We start from the raw sequence: 23,780 nt of genomic DNA on the forward strand, positions 1-23,780 counted from the left end.
AGATTCATTCATTCATGGACATTCCCCGGTGAGATATTCAATTTTATACATAATACAGTTGGACTTTCACACTGATATACACTCTTTTTTATATTTTTCTGGTTGTATTGTGGTGTAAGATTTTTCTTGTGGTTTTCTTTGTGGTGTTTAATTTTTTTTTTTTCTGTCACTTTTTTTTTCTTCTTTGTGGAATGAGCGTTACCCTCATTTTGGTGTACTCTCCATTCAAAGTGTTATATGTTCATTGAGGGAACCATGAATCCCAACATGTACTGTGACATATTGAAGCAGAGCATGATCTCCTTCCTTCAGAGACTGGGCCGCAGGGCAGTTTTCCAACATAATGACCTCAAACACACCTCCAAGACAACTACTGCCTTGCTAAAGAATGTCTCCAGACCTAAACCCTATTGAGCATCTGTGGGGCATCCTCAAACGTAAGCTGGAGGAGCGCAAGGTCTCTAGCTCTGTGATGTCGTCATGGAGTGGAAGAGGACTCTTGTGAAGCTCTGGTGAATTCCATGCCCAAGAGGGTTAAGGCAGTGCTGGAAAATAATGGTGGCCACACAAAATATTGACACTTTGTCCAATTTGGACATTTCCACTTAGGTGTTGTCACATGAAAAGATATAATAAAATATTTACAAAAAATGTGAGGGGTGTAATCACTTCTGTGAGATACTGTATATAAATATTTATTACCTAATACTTCAACACTACAACCCTTACCTCAATGCTGCAACACTTCATGTATATTGTTCTGTGGTGTGTATTTTAATTGCAACAGCTTTAAACTTATTATTTATTATTCTCAGGTTAGGTAAAGTAAGTTGTGTCTGGCCTAAATTATAAGCATTTAAAATTACTTGCAATTTGGTCAGAAGACTCCTCTGTGATATGTTCTTGTTCAAAGTATTAAAACACTCTAAATCAAGCCAAGGTAGGCAGCTTTTGTAATCAATTAAATTTATTTTAATTGGTTACTTTTCTTTTTATAATAAACAAATTTAAAGGCAAATAAAACTTCGTCATTAAGGTATAAAACACAGTAATCACTCTTTTGAGTCAAAGGTGTAGTCAGCTCTGGGCTTCCCATCTTCAGCTTGGGGTTTCTTATCCTCAGCTCTGGGCTTCTAGGTGTTGGGGGTACTGACATATCTGTTTCCGAAGAGGCAAACAACTCATCAGTCTTTTATTCTCGTGTTGTTTATCACAGACATTAGGTTATCTTCTTGATTGACGTACGTTGAAACTTTCCCAAAGTTTCCAGATCCTTCTGGAAAGGCCATGCAGGTGCACGCTGTCTGGCTTCTGTGTCCTTGAACTCCAGTAAACTCAGCCAAGATGGCTGATGTCCTTATAAGGTTCTAGGAGCATAACCGCAGTTTCCTGTGTCCTTGACCAAACACATAGACCAGCACACACTTCTGTGTGCTAGCAGTCCAGTTCTGCTCCTCCTTCTCATAGACAGGCATACACACACACATATCTAACAATAACTGTACATCTCTGGCCATGTGTATCATACATTTCTTAGAAACAAACAAAAATAAATAATAATATTGTAAGCAATGAATAATATTTAATACATTGGCCAAATGTGTAGCAACAGACATCCAAATCTAAACAAGGAGGCAGGGTAATTGCATTTTCTTGATATAATACAACAATAAACTGCCTTATGCATTTGTATTATTTAACTCCTCTCTGTATACTTATTGTCTATATTCACTGTTGTCTTTTCTTAGTCCTTGTGTGTCACCATTGTTCCCTGAAGGAACTGTTTAGTTTTTTTACTATTGGCATGTAATGTGCTAAAAATGACAAAGTTAACTTGACTTTTACACAGTTGCTAAAATATGTTACTTTGCACTCTTCATAACACAGTCCTGCAAAGAGGACAGAAAACGATCAAGCTAGTGTGGACAGAGCGTTTTGAAATGAAAACGCTGTTTTAAAATGTATCTGGATTAATGTAGATGTCGCCTCGGACAAGTGGTGGCACTAGTGGGAAAACATAGTGGGCGTGGCCATGCCGTCACGTCAATCGATAGTGACCAATAGAAAAATGACTTATTCTGGTGGGTAGAGACCACCCTCTGAGAGGCAGCTTTACTCCCAAAAGATTTTAAGATGTTGTGATGAAGTGTTTGAAGTGCACAAAGAAAAATTCAAAGATTTACACACAATGCAAATAATGTTGTCGTCAACTTTTAAGAAGGTGTCAACTTTTAAGAAGAATTTTGCAATCTTTTTTTTTAAAACTACAAAATAATTAGATTTACTCTCAAATACAGTACGTTGGATATACAGTATGTTGACAAAAAAGACAAAGGAAACTCCATATGTCACCCCTGTCTGAATTAAACCATACTGGAGTATGGCCACACACATTCATATGTACAGGACAAAAGAAAAAAAGAAAAAAAGTGCAGGATGCAACTAAAATAATTAAACATGGACAAATCAGTCTTGTAGGAATGTCACCTGTTCAGATGAGTATTTGAAATTAAAAAGTTAGGCCTAAAATATTTTGGCCACATTCACCTGCGGTGTGAACGTATATTTGATTTCACGCAGATTTTCTGGTGCCATTTTAAACTGCTGGGCCATTTAAAACTCTTTCTACAAACAGAACAAGAATATGGTCTTACATTTGTATGAATTTTCATAGATTTTAAATTGTTCTTAATTTTAAGCTTCTTACCACACTCAAAAGCTTGTAATTTCTTTCCAGAATGAGTTTGCAAATGACATTTCAGGTCTCTGTGATATGTGAAACTCTTTTCACACTGAAGACACTTGTAAGGCTTCTCTCCGGTGTGAAGCCTAATGTGAACATTAAGGTTTCCTTTGCGTGCGAAACTCTTCCCACATTGAGGGCAGGTGAAAGGTTTCTCTCCAGTGTGAACTCTCGTGTGAATCTCAAGGCTTGCTTTGTCTTTGAAACTCTTTCCACACTGGGGACAGGTGAAAGGCTTCTCTCCAGTGTGAACTTTCATATGAATCCCAAGGTGGTCTTTTCGTGAGAAGCTCTTCCCACACAGATTGCAGGTGAATGGGGTCTCTCCGGTGTGAATTCTCATGTGGACATTAAAGTTTCCTTTTTGAGTGAAACTCTTTCCACACTGTTGACAGGTAAAAGGGTTTTCTCCAGTGTGAACTCTCATGTGGACTTCAAGCTTTGCTTTTCGTGCGAAACCTTTTCCACACTGTTGACAGGTGAAAGGCTTCTCTCCGGTGTGAACTCTCAAGTGACCCTCAAGGTTGGCTTTGTTTTTGCATGTCTTTCCACAATGATGGCATATAAAACAGTTCTCTCTTGAGTGAATCCTCATGTGGTGATTAAGAGTTACAGTAAATCTGAAACTCTTTCCACACTGACCACATACAAATGGCTTCTCTCCAGTGTGAATTCTCATGTGGACGTCAAGGTTTCCTTTTTGAGTGAAACATTTTCCACACTGTTTGCAGGTAAATGGACTCTCTCCAGTGTGAACTCTCAAGTGGATTGTCAGGTTTGCTTTTCGATTGAACCTTTTTCCACATTGTTGGCAGATGAATGGCTTCTCTCCAGTGTGAACTCTCATGTGGGATTTAAGGCTTCCTTTTTGAGTGAAACTTCTTCCACACTGTTTGCAGGTAAATGGACTCTCTCCAGTGTGAACTCTCAAGTGGATTGCCAGGTTTGCTTTTCGATTGAACCTTTTTCCACACTGTTGGCAGATGAATGGCTTCTCTCCAGTGTGAACTCTCATGTGGGCTTTAAGGCTTCCTTTTTGAGTGAAACTTTTCCCACACAGTTGGCAAGTGAATGGCTTTTCTCCAGTGTGAACTCTCATGTGGACTTTAAGGTTTCTACTTTGATTGAAAGTCTTTCCACACTGTTGGCATGTGAAATTACCTTTAGAATTGTTACCTCTTTCTTGTGATAAAGTCTTTTCAGTCTGTGAGCAACTGAAATGTTTTTCCTTATTCTGGTTGTTTTCTTCCATTTCATTCAGTTCTTCACTCTCTTCTTTCAGTGCCTTCAGGTCTAAGGTGAAAAAGGACAAAACCCCAGCTGAATGCCATAAAGCAACAAACATCAAAACATTTAGACATGTAAAGCATCAAAACCAATGAATATACTAGATCCAACACTCACTTAACTAGTATCACAACTTCTCAATATTGTTAATTCTTGGCTTTCTTTAGGACTTGTTTGAAATACTTTCATATCACAGAAATAGTGGTTATTGAAGTTACAAAAGTTATGCTTTTGGTATATGATCACGGCTACATCTCTTCTAGTGGTATACGATTTTTCAACAACAACAACAAGGGAGGAGCACTGTCAGTGCTCGAGGGCAACTGTCCTACAGAGTTTAGTTGAATCGCTAATCAAACACACCTATGGCTGTCAGTAATTTTCAAACAATCCGGAACAATTAAGTTAGATTTATGTGATTAGAGATGGAGCTTAACTCTTCAGGACAGCGAGGTATTCCAGAAAGTAGATTATGACATACCCAGATAAGTTTACGTATAATTAAACAGATAAACTCAACTTCCAGTTCCAAAAACTGTTACTTTCAGGGTATATATACGGACAAGAAGTTTACTTGCCTCTCAGCTTCAGAGGTATTTCTACCCTTTTGATGAGGCTCCAGTGAGCACAGATTATGCAACATATAGCATTATAAACATTTCATAATTATAAAACATTATTATAACAATTAATTGTTTATTTTGTCACATATATTAAAACCAACATCTTCTCATCACACACATCATTGATCTTAAAAGGTTGCTACTGGACATTTTCTGTATAAACTCAGAATTCACAATACCTCTATACATGGTGATATGCACTAAGACATGCATTAGCATGGTTTATGTCCCATCTATCAGACCAAAACTACTTTGTTTGTGTGAATAAAGACAACTCATTAAACAAGTACAGAGTGCCACAGGGCTCAGTACTGGGTCCTTTACTTTTTAGGTTTTATGTATTTTCTTTCCCTGCCAATGATATATTTCCTCACATACTGAAGAAACTGCAGAACTCTCCAAATTATCAAAGTATATTACTTCTTTTCCCGCCATTAACAGAAATTTCAGTGTTTTCACTGTTAAACAGTATAGCTTGAAAAGTTGGGACATTTTTAAAATTTGAATAAAATGAAAACTTTCAAATCACATGAGCCAATATTTTATTCACAACAGAACATAGATAAAATGTTTAAACAGAGAAATTTTACACTTTAATGCACTAAATTAGCTAATTTCAAATTTGGTATCAGGTCTCAAAAAAAAGTTGGCAGGGGGGCAACAAATGGCTGAAAAAGCAAGAGATTTTGAAAAGATTCAGCTGGGAGAACATCTAGCAACTAATTTAATTAATATCAGGTCTGTAACATGATTAACTTTTAGACATCTCTTCCAGTGTGTTATCAGTGTTCAGTTCAAAAGCCAGCATCTCTGATGGTATGGGCAGCTTGCATGTTTTGGAAGGCACAATTTACTTTATTTAACATTTAGTATTATTGTTTTAAAATATATCAAATATGTAATATGATATTAGTTGAATTTTAAAATTTCTTAAAATGTTTGAAATTTTGTAATAAACAAGAAAACACTTATGAATTATACAAGGCATATTTCCTATATGCAAATAGAAGATATGACACATAAAATGGGCTTTTTATGTTGTTTAGACAAATGGTTTATGTCCCGCCCACTTTTTTTTTTTTTTTATCTGAATAGACAGAAATACAAATAATTCTGCCATTTCTATATATGCAAATACTGGCTTTGCTGCATGCCACTTTATATATATCTTAAGATTTTTGCATTTCCAATAGGTGACTTTTTTATGCTGCCAATGAAAAATGTATGATATGAACAGAATAACTTCAGTGTAAGTAAAATTAAGTTAGCTTGTTTGTCACTTTTGACTGATAAATTTTATGTTTTGAATTTTAAAAGTCGTAAGCTTTATCAGAGTGGTACAAATCAATTTCTTGAAAACTTTGTCACTTGGTATAGTATTGTCCCACTAAAATGTCTTTCTCTGTGTTCAGGTTTGACTGTAGTGAAATTAATGCAAAAATGTTGTCTGGCTATCACCAGACCAAGCTCAATTTAAAACTGAACATTGGTCTGGGGAGTCTGTATGTATTGTTTACTGCACAAGAGGCATGATCAATGAGCATTATTCACGCAATTGGATAGTCCTTCAACCAATCAGATCAACGATCCGGGTGACGTACTTTGCAGAGCGACACTAAAACTCCAGACAGGTTTAGTTTGTATTGGTTTGTAGCATTGATCAGCGGTTTGCAGAAACAGCAATGGCATTGAGCGATTTTTGCAGGTTGTGCAAAAAAAACATGAAAGTGAGTGGTATTTACACCCAGTCGAGCGATTTGTTTGCTAAACTAAAGAAGTCATTCAGCATCGTCGAGAGGTTAAAAGGAATTGGATTGACGGTTGTGCGAGAGACAAGTAGATCAGATAGAGTTTGCAATCGGTGTGTAACAATCATATCGCACTTGGAACACGATCTGCTTGCCGTCGCTTCTCTATCGTCATCGTGTTATACCCGCCAATAGCGAGAAAGGTGGATAAGCCAGTCTGTGATTGGTTCCCGCAAAAGTGTAACAGAAGCAGTAGAAATGAATGTACGGGTTTCCAGACTGAGTTGCCGGGCGAAATCAAATCGCCGGCAGATCAGGCTGGGTTTACCCAGTCTAGCGAAAATGGACACTTCAAATCAGCATTTCAAATAAAAAATATCTAAAGCTTAACAAAATGTAGTTTTTGAGTGTCTAAATATATATCCATATCCATAACCTAAAAAAAGAAAGTAATTATGTCTAAAAACAACTATATAATTCACAACTCTTTATATAAGCTATACAGGGGAAAAAATATTAGATTTAATGCATAAATATTAATTAGTACCTTAAAAGATACAAAATTGAAATAAACTCCAAACGTCAGTTGTGTGGATGCGAACTAATCGTTAACAACATGTTTTTAATGGCTTTTTATTCTCGATATCTTTCAGTTTCTGTGAAGGTCACATTATTTGTAGCACAGCCATTCGTAATAGCAGTAAGATTTGTAATTAACAGTTACCTTTAATGTGTCACTTTTAACGTGTTTGATAACTTTAGTAAAGAAAAACTTTCAGCTTTCAAATTCTGTCGATTTTATCATGAAATACAAGCAATAAATGTCATTTTGGCGCTCTTTAATGTGGCCTGACAGATCGCTCAATCAGCATTTCAACTTCGAAATGGTAATAAATGCATGTTTTATTTTTAAAATGTTTTGTCAGTGACGAGCTGAGTCACACAATTATTTTCACTGCAATAAGTAAGGCCTGTCGGTTTCCATTAAAATATCCTTAAATATATGTTTACCTTATAGGCAAAACGGCATAAATTTGATTTGTTTAAAGCAATTAAAAATACTATTTGGCCAGTGGAAAAGATGGAGAATAACACTTCTCTGAAATATATTTTATGAAATTTTGATTTATTCTTAAAAAGAGGCAAGAATACTGAAAGATTTTTATTAATGTAATGTGGCGGCACATAGTCTTTATCTCATATTTTCCTAATGTATTGTACCAATAAACATGCCGTCATGTAGATGGGAACATGCATGGAAATGATATGCAGATGCTATGCATAGTAAAACAAGGATTATATATAAATTATATATAATATTTTTATTTATCTATTTATTTTTTTTGTCTGGAGCCCTGAATCCTCATGTTCTGTAGTTTATGCTGCTACTTGCACATATAAAGCTGCCCTTGGGGAAAAAAAATGTTTAGTGGGTCCCATTAATTGTAATTTATTTTAATATGACATTCTAATTGTAATGGTAAAGTTCACACTAACTCAAAACCTTGTACATGAGCTGAGATCTGATCATAGCCACTGCAGAATACCCACACCTGTGCTGTAAGGATTAAATGAGTTCAGCTTTGACAATGAAACTAACCTGTTTGTTCCTCAGTATCTTCATGTTTCATACCGAATGCTTCTTCAATCTGTATGTCTTCACTCTCCTCTTTAATAAACGCCATCTTTATAATAGTGTGTCACCAGATCTCAGGTGGGTTTTTCCTGCACTTTGGACAAAGTCATATTTAAGATGAGCATAATTAAGAAAAATAAATCCAAACTTAATTGGTTTGTAGTCAGATAACTGGAAAGAAAGTCAGATTGATTGATAACGTCCTGGTTAGCCAAAAACAACTCAAAACTAGTGGTACAAATTAATGTATAACATTTGTTATTGGTTTGTTAAAGTAGTCATGTTTGTGTTCTCGTTACAGTTTCACTGTTTGACCAGCAGCATTGTGAATCATTTTCGGTTCAACTGCATGTGAGTTTGTTTAAAAAATATCCGTTTCTCTCATTATTACTCCAGAGACCGAGTTCGTGTTTATGATGAACTGATTCACTATATATGGAGCAAATCAGACACAACACATCTAACGTACTCGCGTGTGACGCGCTTTACTCACAAAATACCGCTGGACAACGCATTAAAAAGTACTGCTATAAAACGATATATTTAAAACGATAACAGCTTAATTATTCCACAGTAATTAATAGAAAGGTTTGTATTGAATTAAACACTTTAAACGTGTAAAAACACAAACCTTTTACAGCCAATTCATAACAGGCGCAAAAGCGCGGCGCAGATTTATGATGTCATATAGCCAGACCAAAATAAAAGTCCTGTTCACACTGCTGTGTCTTAAGTCACAAAAGAGCATAGAAATTTTCATATAAATAGTAAAATATATATCAGAGACATTCAGTGCAAATTCTTGTCCTAACCTTGTCCAGGTTTCATCAAATCTAATTTAATGCTTTTTAATGCCTTTTAATTTTTATTTTAATGCCACATAATATATATATATATATATATATATATATATATATATATATATATATATATATATATATATATATATATATATATAATGTCGCTAAATGTCGATAGATGCCGTCATGCAACAATTTGTTTGCCTCTCTGCTGCTACCCTTTTTGCTCACATAATATATTTTAATACAGCCAAATTCCCAATAAAATTGTTTTATCTATATATTTTTCTGTTTTTGTTGTCAGACTATATGAAATGAGGCCCATTAAAACTTCATACAGGGCTCAACATTAAGCCTTGTCATTCACTTGTACGAAGAAAACAGTTGCTTGTCCGGAAAAAAAATTGGATTTTTTTTTTTTTGTGTGGTGTAAATATAAATTTAAAATTTCTGAAGCAATATCCTTTCAGAATATTGCAGCTTTGTCTTATAATTGGAAAAAGACACTAAGGGCTGTTACCAATCAAATTAAATCATTTACAAATTTACAATAAAAAAAAAATACAGCTGCATTACATAATGTTATGGGATTGTAAGAAATGTTCGGGGGGAAATGATACTTTCATTTTCCTGTGACCGTGCATTGATTACCGAGGGCTGAACAACATCGCGGTAAAGAATACTTATCCTTTTTCTGTTGATGCCTTCGAGCGGTTGCAGGGAGCGTCCATCTTCATCAAATTGGATTTGCGTAACGCCTATCATTTGGTCCGCATAAGGAAGGGGGATGAGTGGAAAACCGCATTTAATACCCCCAGAGGGGCACTTTTAATATCTCGTTATGCCCTTCGGACTGTCCAACTCCCCCGCTGTTTTCCAAGCACTCATTAATGACGTTCTGAGAGACATGGTTGATCAGTTCATATATGTCTACCTGGATGACATATTGATATTTTCCTCTTCTCTTCAGGAACATGTTCAGCACGTCAGGTGGGTGCTCGAGAATGGGCTCTTTGTCAAGGTGGAGAAGTGTGCCCTGCAGAGGTTTCTGGGGTTTGCCAATTTCTACTGTGTTTTATTCGCAATTTCAGCCAACTAGCCACTCTACACACAACGTTCATGTGGTCCAGTGCCATTTGCCAACCTCAAGAGCCGCTTTGTTTCAGCTCCCATCCTCATAGCCCCTGATCCTACACATCAGTTTGTCAAGTCAAGTCAAGTCAAATTTATTTATATAGCGCTTTTTACAATTGGTAATTGTTTCAAAGCAGCTTTGCATGTTAGAAGCACAGAAAAAAGAGAAGGGGTTATAAATAAGCTGTACAAGCAAGCGTGGTAATATGTAACATATACAAGATGGTGCTACATTAAGCCAATGTCGGCTGACTCCCAGGGGTGGAAAAAACCACCTAGGAGAAAAACCCAGCGTGCTAACACTGGGAAAAAAGTCCTAGGAGGGAAAAAAACCCTTGGAAGATATATATATAATATATGTAAATGGATATGGAGATCCAAATCTGAATTATACATTTTTATTATAGAGATTAAAAATAGATTATATATAAATATATGTAAGCGGATACGGAGATTAAAAATCTGAATTATAGATGCAGCCAGAACTGGATCTGTAGGCCCATTGTCTCCTGGGCTACGTTGTAGTCAGGTCCAGACACAGGTTCCCCATCTGATCTGGATACGGCCTGGATCCAGCACCCGGCAAACCTCAGGATAAGCAGAGAGACTGATATTAGCGTAGATGCCATTCTTATTCTGATGTACAGGTATATCTAGTGTATAGGAAATGTTCCCGGTTCCGGCCGACCTAATTATTGCAGCGTAACAATCCTTTAACGGATTTGAAAAATGTCAATGTATTGATAATGTGTTATGTGTATGCAAGAGCAAAGAGATGTGTTTTTAGTCTAGATTTAAACTGACAGAGTGTGTCTGCTTCCCGAACAATGCTAGGAAGATTGTTCCAGAGTTTAGATGCTAAATAGGAAAAGGATCTGCCGCCTTCAGTTGATTTTGATATTCTGGGTATTAGTTTGTGGTGGAGGTTGATGCGTCAGAGGTGCTGATAGGCATGGTTCTTTCCCAGTACTCTTCCTCTGATGACAAGATGCACACTTGCACGTTTTTTTCTCATCATTTGTCCTCCGCTGAACTTAATTAAGACATTGGTAACAGAGAGTTGCTGGCAGTTAAGTTAGCGCTGGAGGAGTGGCGTCATTGGTTAGAGGATTCGGGGGTACCCTTTATTGTCTGGACCAACCATTAGAACCTTGAGTATATTAGATCCATCAAACGACTTAACTCCAGGCAGGCTCGGTGAGCACTTTTTTCTGTCATTTTGACTTTTCGCTGTCCTACAATCCGGGGTCTAATAACATCAAGCCCGATGCATTGTCTCATATTTTTGACCGTTCTGAGCGCCCATCCACTCCCGTTTGTATTATACCTGAGAGACTCGTGATCTCCACACTCACATGGGAGGTCAAGTCGAAGGTCCACACGGCCTTAGAAGGGATAATGCCTTCGCCCGGTTTCCCACCGGGTCGTTTATTTGTGCCAGAGGGATTACGGTCCTACGTTTTTCGTGGGGGTCATACTTCAACCGCTGTCTATCCCTTCGAGACCCTGGTCCCACATTGCGCTCGATTTTGTCGCCACCCTCCCAGGGCAATACGGTTGTCTTGAAGGCGGCCAATTTCATTCCCTTGCCTACATTACCTTCTACTAAGGAGACAGCGGTTACTGTTGTTGATCACATCTTTCGCATTCATGGCCTCCCGATGGACATGGTCTCTGACAGGGGACCCCAATTTGTTTCCAAATTTTGGAAGGAGTTTTGTCGTTTACTCGGGGCGAGTGTTAGTCTGTCCTCTGGTTTTCATCCTCAGAGCGACGGCCAAACTGAGCGGGGCAACCAGGACCTTTTAGAGAGTGTTACGATGTTTGGAGTCACAGAATCCTTCCTCCTGGAGCCAGCAACTCTCATTTGAGTACACACATAACTTATTACCAGTGTTGTCCACGTGCCTCTCTCCATTTGAATGTAGTTTAGGTTTACCAATTATTGTTCCAAGTCTGGAATCCATAGTCTCAGTCCCCTCTGGCATTTACAGACATTCTAAACTCTATTGGTGTTAGACAACACGTGTCAGGACCCACTCATTGTCGTAATCATACTTTAGATCTAATATTGTCACATGGAATCGATATTGATGCCGTTGAAATTCTGCAGTAGAGTGACGACATCTCAGATCATTATTTAGTCTTGTGTATACTACATTTAGCCAGGGCTGCAAAACCACCATCCAGCCATAAATATGGTAGAGCCATCACTTCTACCACTAAAGATTGCTTTATAAATAATCTTCCTGATCAGTTTCATCACCTGTCACATGTTTCATCTGACTCTTGCTCTCTTCCTTGCTTGGACTTTTCTCAATAAATTGTTATATTTCACATTTGCTACTGAATCTTCCTTTGTGTTCGTGAAAGATTTGATGTCAGAGGAAGGATGTGCTCCTCCAGCTGAATCAGATCATCATATTCAAAACACAGTCATTGGTCGCCATCTACTGGTGTAATTATATAATATACATGTTTTAGATGACTTTATGTATTTACATTTTCAGTGTTAATGTCATTTATTGGTATGATATTGCCAAACCACCAATACACAATAAAAGCAGTGACAGAAATCTCTGGTGTCTTATAGATTTTCACTTTAAATTCTAGGAGGATCTCAATACAGCACTGAAGTCCTTACAAGAGAAACTTAAACACAATGAAAACATTAAAGAAGAGTTTGAGAAAACAGTTCAACACATCAAGGTGAGGATTGATTCTTTTTACATATTCAAGAGTTTGATTAGAAGAGCTGAATTGATTTGTGTGATATACAGTGGCATGGGAAATTTTGGGAACCCCTTGCAGAATCTGTGAAAATGTGAATAATTTTATCAAAATAAGAGAAATCATACAAAATGCATGTTATTTTTTATTTAGTCCTGTCCTGAGTAAGATATTTTACAAAAAATATGTTTATATATATAATCCAAAAGACAAAAAAAATAGCTGAATTTATTAAAACGACCCCATTCAAAAGTTTGGGAACCCTTGATTCTTCATACTATGTGTGGTTACCTGGATGATCCATGACTGCTTTTTTGTTTTGTTATGGTTGTTCATGAGTCTCTTGTTTGTTCTGAGCAGTTAAGCTGAGCTCTGTTCTTCAGAAAAATCCTCCAGGTCCTGCAGATTCTTCAGTTTTCCAGCATCTTTTGTGTATTTGAACCCTTTCCAGCAGTGACTGTATGATTTTGAGATCCATCTTTTCACACTTAAGACAACTGAGGGACTCAAACACAACTATTACAAAAGGTTCAGACATTCACTGATGCTCCAGAAGGAACAGTGGGGCAGTACTAAAAGAACTTCTGAAGGGCAGTACTAAATGAAAAAAATATATATATATAATTTTTTTTTTTTTTTACAAAATAAGAAAAAAATGGACTCTTAATGCATTTTTAAAGAAATTAAAGTTGTAGTGAACTAACCCACATTTACTCACTCACTCTTCATGCTGCTCCAGAATCAGTTGGTCTTTGAGATGATTGAAGTGAATGTGATCTGATTTCAGTCTCAAGCTGAGCACACAGAGCTTCAGATTAAACAGCAGTTTGAGAAGCTTCATCAGTTTCTCAGAGATGAAGAATAAGCTACAATCACTGCACTGAGGGAGGAAGAGGAGCAGAAGAAGCAGATGATGAAGGAGAAGCTGGAGGAGATGAACAGACACATCTCAGCTCTTTCACACACAATCAAAGACATGGAGGAGATGATGAAAGCCAGTGACGTCTGCTTTCTGAAGGTCTGATTTCAGATCATTGGTTGATCATTGGTTCATTGATTGAGTTCTTGATGATAAATGGTGTGTTTGTTCTGCAGGAGTTTCCAGTCTCGATGGAGAGGTGAGTGATCTGCTCCTGTCTCTGGTCTCTCTGGTTCTGATCCAAAGCCACTGCAGTTCTGACTCCTGAATGTTCTTCCAGAGTCCAGAGATCACAGCCGGATCCACAGATGGCTTCTGGAGCTTTGATTCATGTGCCACATTACTTGGGCAACCTGCCGTTCAGAGTCTGGAAGAAGATGCAGGACATCGTCCAAAACAGTGAGTCTGACTGCAGAAGATCTGAGCTGGAAATGATGGAGGGGTGGAGAGTTAGAGATACTCCATGATAGATAGATAGATAGATAGATAGATAGATAGATAGATAGATAGATAGATAGATAGATAGATAGATAGATAGATAATGGCAGTTTAATTGAGTCTAATGGGATTCTGTCTGTTTAGATTTTAATTTTTGTTAGTTGGAGTTTGAACAGTTTTTTCTCATTTGAACTTTCTTTTAAATGACAGTCTGTGGGATTTTTCAGAGTTTTGATCATAATTTTTAGGAAAACCGTAAGTCTGATCAGATATAAAAGATAAAGTAACCCGAGTCAGAACAGAACAGTCTGAAGATCAGAGTCGAGTTTGGTGGTTGTTCAGAGTTACAATTAAAAAAAATTAATCTCAGAATCATAATAATAATAATAATAATAATAATGTCTCAAGCCAACATAAATAGTTAGTCAAACACAACAGACAGTGAGAATAATGAAATGATCAGATGCTGCTGAAGATCAGACACACACTTACAGTTTTTCATCTACAGCATAAATCGGTAACACTTTACAATAACAGTACATGAATAACCATGAACTAATACCTAAATTAATAGTTACTTCCACTTGAACTCATGATTAGTTAAGATATGAACTAATCATGAACTAATGAAGAGTGATCCTTAACTACGACAGGAGTCATAAGGATTCATGCATGAAAACAGCAGCCTTAACTACGCGTTAATACATGTTTGATAATTAATGCATTAATTAACATTTAGGGGTAAACTAAATAAATCAGCCTCCATAAGAGTAAACAAGAAGTACTCTGAATTTGAATTAAACATGATTTAATACTGTCATAATTTACACTGTAATATCATAATCTGCCATCTGCAGCTTTGTGACAAATAATTGCAACGGCACATGATTATTTAGCCATTAATTACATAGATCTGTCTAATCAAATGTGGAAAATAGACTAACTACCACTAATAAATTTAATTTGATCTAAACTGTTTTCTGATTTTTACAGTTCATTTATATTTAGTCATAGCTAAATAGTCATAGTTTATTCCAGGAACTAAAGTATGTAGGGTTTGTTTCTGGTGGGACACTCATTAGTGGCGCACGCTAGGTGTTCTCTTGGCGCGTTTGTTGTGTTGCTGGCATTTTAAACTAATAAATGTTGACTGCTTTGGTAAGCCGAATTAATAATTAAAGACATATTTACATGTATGTTTTATTGGGGTTTTCAGGAGGTTATGTGCAGTTATTAACTGTATTTGTATTTTGTCGTTTAAATGTATATGCTTTGATTAGCATTAGCTTGTGGACGTGCGCTATTTTACATGTAAATGTGCCTTATGTGTGTCTTTACAGGTATGTTTATGGCTTGCTTCAAGTCCATATATGTTTAATTATATAAATAAAAATAAAATACAAATACTTTTTATTTTAGTTTTTGTGTACCGGGTGTAAAGGAATAAGGATGGCACTCTATAGTGTTTATTCATATATTAGTTAATGATGTGTGATATGTGCATCATGTCATGACTTTACTTGAGGGGGCACAATCATAATTAACTCATTATTAACTAAGCATATACTAACATCAACTAATGGTTTGTTAATGTATACTTATGTCATGACTTTACTTGAGGGGGCACATCACAATTAATTCACTGTTAACTACTTACCAAATTCAGCTCATGATTATCATTAACTTACTATCAAATACACATGTACTAACACAACTATATAAGTATTCAGCCCAGTTAAGTGATGTTGTGTGACTTTTCAAAAAGTCAGAGAATGGAGGTACAGTATATGATCACGGCCTGCGTCTGGATGGAGAGTGAACTTCTGAATCTGATCCCAGCAAACGCTCCCTGACCTTAGTTCATGTTTCCTGTTTGGTTATTTTTTTGGGAACCGATTCCTCAGGAACTGATGTTAGTCACAGTAGTTTAGTTTGATAGAAAAGAATATCACAAAACAGATTAAGACCTTTTAAGATAGTGTATTTAAATAGTGTATTTAGTATTTTATATGTTTGATAAGGAGGGTCAGTGAAAATAATTACAAACTAATCATGTGCCTTTCAGTAATGTTTATAATGAAGCTGCTGATGTCAGTAGTTTAAATTCTGACAATAATAAATTGTTTAAATTTATTTCAAAGTCCAAATATGTATTATTCCTTCTTATAGAGACTGTTTGATTTAGTTTACCCTAAATGTTAATTAATGCATTAATTATCAAACATGTATTAACGCATAGTTAAGACTTCTGTTTTCATGCATGAATCCCTATGACTCCTGTTGTAGTTAAGGATCACTCCTCATTAGTTCATATCTTAACTATGGTTATTCATGTACTGTTATTGTAAAGTGTTACCCATAAATCTCATCAGATCTCATTGATTTATTGTGATTTTAATTGATGGACACAAATGTCTGAATCACACATTTAATGTTTGTAGTTGATGATAAAATGAGTGTGAAACTGATAACAGCACTGACAGTGATCAGAGGAAAGTGTGTTTGATCAACAATGTCATAATTCATAATAATCTGTGTTGGTTCACTCTTGATCATTATATGAACATCAGAATAAAAGCATCTGTTGATTGTGTCTCATCAGCTCCTGTGATTCTGGATCCAAACACGGCTCATCCACGTCTTGTCCTGTCTGATGATCTGACCAGTGTGAGATTCAGTGGGGTCGATCAACCTCTTCCTGATAATCCAGAGAGATTTGACAGTTATGCCTGTGTTCTGGGTTCAGAGGGATTTAACTCAGGAACACACTGCTGGGATGTGGAGGTTAAAGAGAGTTCAGACTGGACTCTTGGAGTAACTACAGCATCAAACCAGAGGAAGGGACGTGATTTCTATAACACTGATAATGTCTGGTTTGTGGTGCACAGTCAGTTTGATCAGAAGCTTGATCGTGTGAGAGTGAATCTGGACTATGACAGAGGAACGGTGTCATTCTCTGATCCTGTAACTAACACACATCTACACACACTCACAACCACCTTCACTCACACACTCTTTCCATTCTTCAATTTTTTTGGCTCTCTGAGGATCTTACCGGTCAATAGTCAGTAATTGTCACTCCTGTAGGTCTGGATCTTCTGCTTTCATCATGTTTCCAGTATTTAATCCAGATCACATGAGTAAGAGTGCTGTTGATCTGAATATCAGTACAGTGGCTGTGATTGGTCCACAGCCGATCACATGACTGATATCCAGCACTACAGCAACACTCACCCTCTCTTATTGACTTTAATATATCTTTCCTTGAACAGTTCAGTAAACAATTACTTTAATTTTCCCTACAAGTGGGAAGACCAGAAGAACAAGCATCAGGCAATTCCTTGTATGTTTTAATGGCGAAAGACAATCAGTGGAAATGTCAATGAAAACTGGAGTTTGTTCAGATTTATTCCATGTATAGGGACTGTGTTTTGAAACAAAGCACAGGTTTTTTTTAAGCAGATTGTACGACACAAACATTGTCTGAGCCAGAGAATGATGATCACTTCTCCACAGAAAGTTTATTCAGGTGTGTTTATGCACTGTACACCGTGTGTGTGTGTGTGTGTGTGTGTGTGTGTGTGTGTGTGTGTGTGTGTGTAATACACACGTTTATGTGTGCATATGTGTATGACTGTATAACATATGCAAAATAAAATATTTTGCTTTTGCAAAGTTGAAGTTTCCATATTGTAGGTAAAATTTATTTTAACATTATTGTGTACAGGTAATGTTTGACCACTATAAATACTGAGAATAGAGTGGTGGGACTGTGACGTCATTTTGTAGCCAATCAGCAGTTACCATCACGCTGGTTCCCTCAACAAAAACCCAACAGGATTTTCCCATAGGTTTTTGTATCATCGCAACAAATAAGCTAAATTAAACGCACATGAACGCCACCATGAGCTCAAATACGAGTGGAAAGCTCAGGATTTCCCTTTAAGCCCTGAACTTTATGAGTTGGGGGCGTGTCAGTAAGAAATGTGGCAAAATATCATAATAATTAAGATAGGCTATTCAGCTGTGTTATTGTCATGATTTTTTATTTACAATAAAACAACCTAATTCCCTGCACATCATATAAAAGTGTTGTAATATAACAATATAATTTGTAACAAAGTTTACAGTATGAAAAGTATGAAAGTATGAAAATCTTATACAAATAAATATCATACAAATAAAGTACATTTATTTGTATGATATTGCCAAACCATCAATACACACGATAAAAGCAGTGACAGGAAGAAAAAGAGTGCCAGCAACGGCAATAAAATAATGATAAAAATATGGATGTAGCTCAAGAATCAGTCATCACTGTCCAAGGCCCAGTGGCTCTTATAGATGATTAGGTGATCCAACTGAAATGTTTCTATGGTACACTGGAAAACAATGATAAGCATTTCATAGGTTTTAAAGGCTTTTATTGGCAAAAACATTCAATATATGCAGAGAGTCAGTATTTAAAGTGTTGACTTTGGATGATTTACTGTTGGCTCAACACAGGACTCATGGTAGTGTTGTCCAAAAGTCTTGACCTCACTGTGTGTCAAATGCATCACATGACCTGCTGCCAACATTGAGTACCTTTCCACTGGCGGAGATTCGATTCTGTAGCTGATGGTCCTGGTGCTGGGACGTCCTGAAGCCTTCTTCACTGAGGTTGAGTCTCTCTCATGGAAGTTCTTCATGATCCGATAAATGGTTCTTTGAGGTGCAATAATCTTTGCTGCAATTTCCTTGCATGTGAGGCTATTTTGATGCAAAGTGATGATGGCTACATGTCTTTCTTTGGAGGGAACCATTGCTAACACAAGAACACAATGATTGAAAGCACTTCTTCACTCCTTTTATAGCAATCGCTATGCTCTAATAATCCAGTCAGAATGATAGAGTGATTTTAACTGAATACTGTTCATTCACGTGCTGACAATATAAGTGAAATTTTCTTTTTTTTGTGTGATATAGTTAATTTTTAAAGCTTTTTGCAATTACTTAAAATGTGTCTGATCTCTCTGAACAATAATCTAGAAACAATGTGAATCAACACAACTGAAGAAAAAAAAACTAAAAACCTAAAAAAAAAAAAAAAAAAAAGAATTTATCTGGAGCTAAATGTCACTGTCAATACTTTTATCACATTTATTATGTCTGTACTGTGATAAATGGCTAAAATGATATTTATGTTGATGTTTATCTACTGACAAACAGATGGCATTGTAAGGTTTTTTTTAAATTACAGCAATATTTTGACACAATCTCTCACACTTGGACATTATAGGGAGAAAACATTCATACTGTTAAACATGCTTCATTGATTCACCATCATTATCTTTCTTGATCTGAATCACATCTATCACAACTAGAAACTTGCTACTTGATCAGTCATTGGATACTTTTTACTCTTACTCAAGTAATTATTAACATTTTTACTTTCACTTCTGGATGAAAAAGTTCAAGTTCAAGTTCAAGTTCGGTTTATTTCTAGAGCACATTTAAAAACGGCCAAAGGCCGACCAAAGTGCTGTACAACAATTAGAAGAGGAGTGTACATAAAGTATGAAAGAAACAGTTAAAAGACAAAGAAACAGAAGGCAGAGAAATATAGACACTATATACACACATATCTACATATACACATATATATACACATCCATATATATATACACATACATACACACCTACGTATATATATACAGATATATGCACGTACACACACATGTATGACATACATGATATATACATACGCATACATACACATGCATAAATACACATTATATACACATATATAGACATACACATACATGCATAAACATATACACATACATAAATACACTCAAATACCTACATATTATATACCAAATGCAAGAGAGAAAAGATGAGTTTTAAGGCATGATTTAAACTCAGATAAACTGGAAGCCATTTTGACAGAGTTTGGAAGATTGTTCCAGAGCGTGGGGCCAGCCACTTCAAAAGCTCGATTTCCCCTTGTCTTTAGACGGGTTCTGGGGATCTTTAAGAGTAGTTTTCCCTCCGATCTCAGTCCTCTCACAGGAGTGTAAGGGTGAAGAAGATTGGTCAGATAGGAGGGAGCTAGATTATTTAAAGATTTATAAACAAGTAGTAGGATTTTATATTCAATTCTAAACTGGGTAGGCAACCAGTGTAGAGATCTCAGGAGGGGCGTAATGTGATCGAATATATTACGCCTCTTCAGAAATCTAGCTGCAGCATTTTGAACTACTTGTAATCTAGAGATTTGGGTCTTTGAGATCCCGTAATACAGGGAATTGCAATAGTCCAGTCGTGATGTAATGAAGGCATGGATTGCAGTCTCTAAAGAGCCCTCCGAAAGGAAGGATTTAATTTTTGAGAGAGAGCGAAGATAGAAAAAACTTGAACCAACAACGGTACTTATTTGTTTGTCAAATTTCAAACAGTTGTCAATAACCACTCCCAGATTCCTCACTTGGGGAGAGATAAACAAACTTAATGACTCAAGATCAATTTGATTTTGTGTTCTGGAGTCAGAGGGGCTGAAGACAATGACTTCTGTTTTATCTGAGTTCAGGAAAAGAAAATTATTGGAAAGCCATGATTTAACATCGTCCAGACACGCTAATAGAGTATGGAGAGCAGATTTTTCTTTTCTTGTTACAGGCAGATAGATTTGCATGTCATCTGCGTAACAATGGAAAGAAACGCCGTGTTTCCTAAAGATGGAGCCCAAAGGAAGTAAATAAAGAGAGAAGAGGGTGGGAGCTAAAATAGAACCCTGAGGAACACCGCAGCTTAGATTGCCTAAGGAGGAGGTGAAATTACCGACTTTAACTGAGAAGCTTCGATTAGTTAAAAAAGATTTAAACCAACTTAAGACCTCCCCCCGTAGCCCGACACAGGATTCCAGGCGAGAGACAAGAATCTCGTGATCAACAGTATCGAAGGCTGAGGACAGGTCAAGCATAACTAAAATAACAGAATCGCCTGAATCAGTAGCCATGAGGATGTCATTGAGGACTCTAACAAGGGCAGTTTCGGTACTGTGCATTGTTTTGAACCCAGACTGAAATGTCTCATAAATGTGATTATTAGCTAAAAAGGATTGGAGCTGTAAAAACACAATTTTTTCCATCACCTTAGAAATGAATGGTAAAACAGATATAGGCCGGAAATTGGCTAAGACAGATGCATCCAGTGAAGGTTTCTTTAAAACTGGAGTGACCATGGCCATTTTTAAGCTGTCCGGGACAGACCCTGAATGCAGACATTTGTTTAACAGGGACACCAGTCCCGGTCCAATAATGTCAATCAATTGCTTCAAATAACGAGGGTGTATTGTATCAAAGGGACATAGGGAAGGTTTAAGTTTTACAATTACTTCCTTAACTGATTGTAGAGAGACAGCATTAAAAGTAGTCCAAAAGGCAGGTGGGTTTTCAAGCGTCAAGATTTCACGATCAGTTGCTTGTATCTGGGCCCTCAGACTCATCGCTTTGTCACTAAAATGTCTTAAGAAACCTTCACAGAGTGCAGAGGTAGGATTTTGAAAAGTGTTTACAGGAGGATTTAACACTGAATTTATAACAGAGAAAAGAATTTTAGGAGTGTGGTGGTGTTTGTCAATCAAGTTAGAAAAGTAGAGAGACTTGGCTTTCTTAACAGCACACTGATACAAAGTCAAACAGTTTTTAAGAATATCGAATGAAATTTGCAGTTTGTCCTTTTTCCATTTTCTTTCAGCTTTCCTACATGATTGTCTTAGAGAGCGAATATTTTGATCAACCCATGGCTCGGATTTAGGTTTTGGCTTAAAAGACTTAAAAGGAGCAGCAACATTCAAGACATCCAGCCATACAGTGTTTAAAACTTGATAATGTTGTTCAGCATCTAGTTCAGTTAATGAGGATTCAAGTGACATAGAAATGCTGGCTTCATTATAAAGCTTAGTAAAATCCTCGCAGAACGGTGGTGAGTAAACACGGGTCTGTCTTGTGTCAGATGCTGCTTTATTGGAGATGGCAGGAAGAGACATTTTAAATATGATAGGAAAATGATCAGATATGAGAGATTCAATCACTTCATTGTCAGTTATCAACAGGCCAAGAGACAGAATTAAGTCCAGAGTGTGACCTTGGGTATGTGTAGGGAGTGTAACCCATTGTCTTAGACTGAAAGAGTCAATGATGTTCAAGAACTCTGACGTTAGTTGTTTCGATGGACAACACACATGGACATTAAAATCACCTAGTAAAATAATCCGATCATAATTAGTGATGAGATCCCCTATAAGCTCTGTGAATTCTGCTATAAAGCCTTTAGTTGAATGCGGTGGCCGATATATCAGAGCTAAAACAATGGGGTCATACCAATCAAGTAGTAATAGCTGGACTTCAAAGCTCGTGAAATTTGCGGACGGCAACGTCCGACATCGGGAACTAAAGTTTTTCTTTGTGATTATAGCTAGACCTCCACCTCTTCCAACAGGACGGGGAGAGTTATAGAAACAGTAGTCAGTAGGAACAAGTTCTGAGAAAGGGCTTAAATCTCCTACCTTCACCCAGGTTTCGGTGATAAACAGGAAGTCCAGGCAGTGAGAAGAGATAAAATCGTTGAGAATAAAAGTCTTGTTAACCAGGGAGTGAGCGTTTATCAGCGCCATTTTTGGAGAATGTAACGTTAGAGTGCTGCGCGAGACCGGGGCTTTGCTCAGAAAGCGAAGATTGGCAGTGTTTACTCCCTCCGGACGAGGTCGAATGACAATCCAAGAAACAGAGTCCTGTAGAAGTCGAACTGGAGAATCGGGAGGAGCAGGATAGTCAGCTGGAATAGATGTAATAGATGTAAGACATCGAGATGACAGGATCGGCGAATACCAGGCCGCAAAGCGGCTCAGATCCTGAGTGAAGCTGAGTGGAAGGCCAGCGCGCAGGTGGATCTTTAATCTGACGACCACTCCGCCGCGTTTCCCACGTCGTCTCCGGCGTTTTCTCGGGATAATATCCAACGGCTGACGGCGAAGAAAATCTGGAATATCGCGTAAGATACTCCCTTGTGTGTAGTCGGCGAAAGTTCCTATTTTCGCTTCAAATACATCCATGTAGCTATTGCAAATGCCAAGAAGGGTCTGACGATCGTAGACGAGAGATTCAACGTAATTAGAAGGCAAGAGAGAGCATATTAATAACCACATACAGGACATGATAGAGAGCGACAGACGGCATGCCACATTCACAGGCGCCATCTTTCAGTGTGATCCACAGGTATTTCTTTAAATACTTGTATTTTTACTCGAGTACAGTTTTCAGGTTTCTCTACCCACCTCTACTCACGTCTCCAAACACTGACGATCAGCAACATGATCAGACGTGTGTTTATCACTGGAACTTCAGGTTTTATAGCATTATATTTGATAGCTTCAATGCATTTTGTTTAAATTTAACCTGAAAAATGAGTATGAAGTCTCTGCAGAACAAAAGTGGGCATTTCTGTATTTGTGGGTGTTTTCAAAACTGGTGGGTGTTTATATGTCATGCAGTGAAAACAAACCCATTCACCCGACCCCACCCCTAAACCCTACCCACACAAGCAAATCAGGTAACGCTCTCAAAAATGCCCTTTTGCCCATCAATCATTAATGTCCTGCAGAGACCTGTACTTGGAAAAAACCCTTGTATTGTACTTTGCCCTGTTTAAACACACCCACATGATCAGAATCTCCACCC

At 37.1% G+C, this 23,780-nt stretch overlaps 2 protein-coding genes across 3 annotated transcripts; one reads left to right on the forward strand and one right to left on the reverse strand.

The window, feature by feature from the left end:
• Positions 1-475: 475 nt before the first annotated feature.
• Positions 476-8,730, reverse strand: LOC125254253 (gastrula zinc finger protein XlCGF26.1-like). Of its 2 annotated transcripts, none has more exons than XM_048168802.1 (3): positions 8,669-8,723; positions 8,002-8,126; positions 476-4,036 (listed from the first exon to the last, which is right to left on the reverse strand). In XM_048168802.1, the coding sequence occupies exons 2-3, from the start codon at positions 8,084-8,086 to the stop codon at positions 2,544-2,546; spliced, it is 1,578 nt and encodes a 525-aa protein (XP_048024759.1). In that variant the 5' UTR covers positions 8,087-8,126; positions 8,669-8,723; the 3' UTR covers positions 476-2,543. The 2 variants fall into 2 exon arrangements, with proteins under 2 accessions (XP_048024759.1, XP_048024758.1); XM_048168801.1 differs by having other exon boundaries at positions 477-4,036; positions 8,002-8,131; positions 8,669-8,730.
• Positions 8,731-12,215: 3,485 nt separating this feature from the next.
• On the forward strand, positions 12,216-17,763 carry LOC125254271 (zinc-binding protein A33-like). Its single transcript, XM_048168823.1, has 5 exons — positions 12,216-12,680; positions 13,489-13,719; positions 13,797-13,819; positions 13,901-14,019; positions 16,661-17,763. Exons 2-5 carry the CDS (start codon positions 13,612-13,614, stop codon positions 17,128-17,130), a joined length of 720 nt encoding a protein of 239 aa, XP_048024780.1. The 5' UTR covers positions 12,216-12,680; positions 13,489-13,611; the 3' UTR covers positions 17,131-17,763.
• Positions 17,764-23,780: the final 6,017 nt, after the last annotated feature.

This window comes from Megalobrama amblycephala, linkage group LG19, assembly GCF_018812025.1.
Source record: "Megalobrama amblycephala isolate DHTTF-2021 linkage group LG19, ASM1881202v1, whole genome shotgun sequence".
NCBI classification, from domain to species: domain Eukaryota; kingdom Metazoa; phylum Chordata; class Actinopteri; order Cypriniformes; family Xenocyprididae; genus Megalobrama; species Megalobrama amblycephala.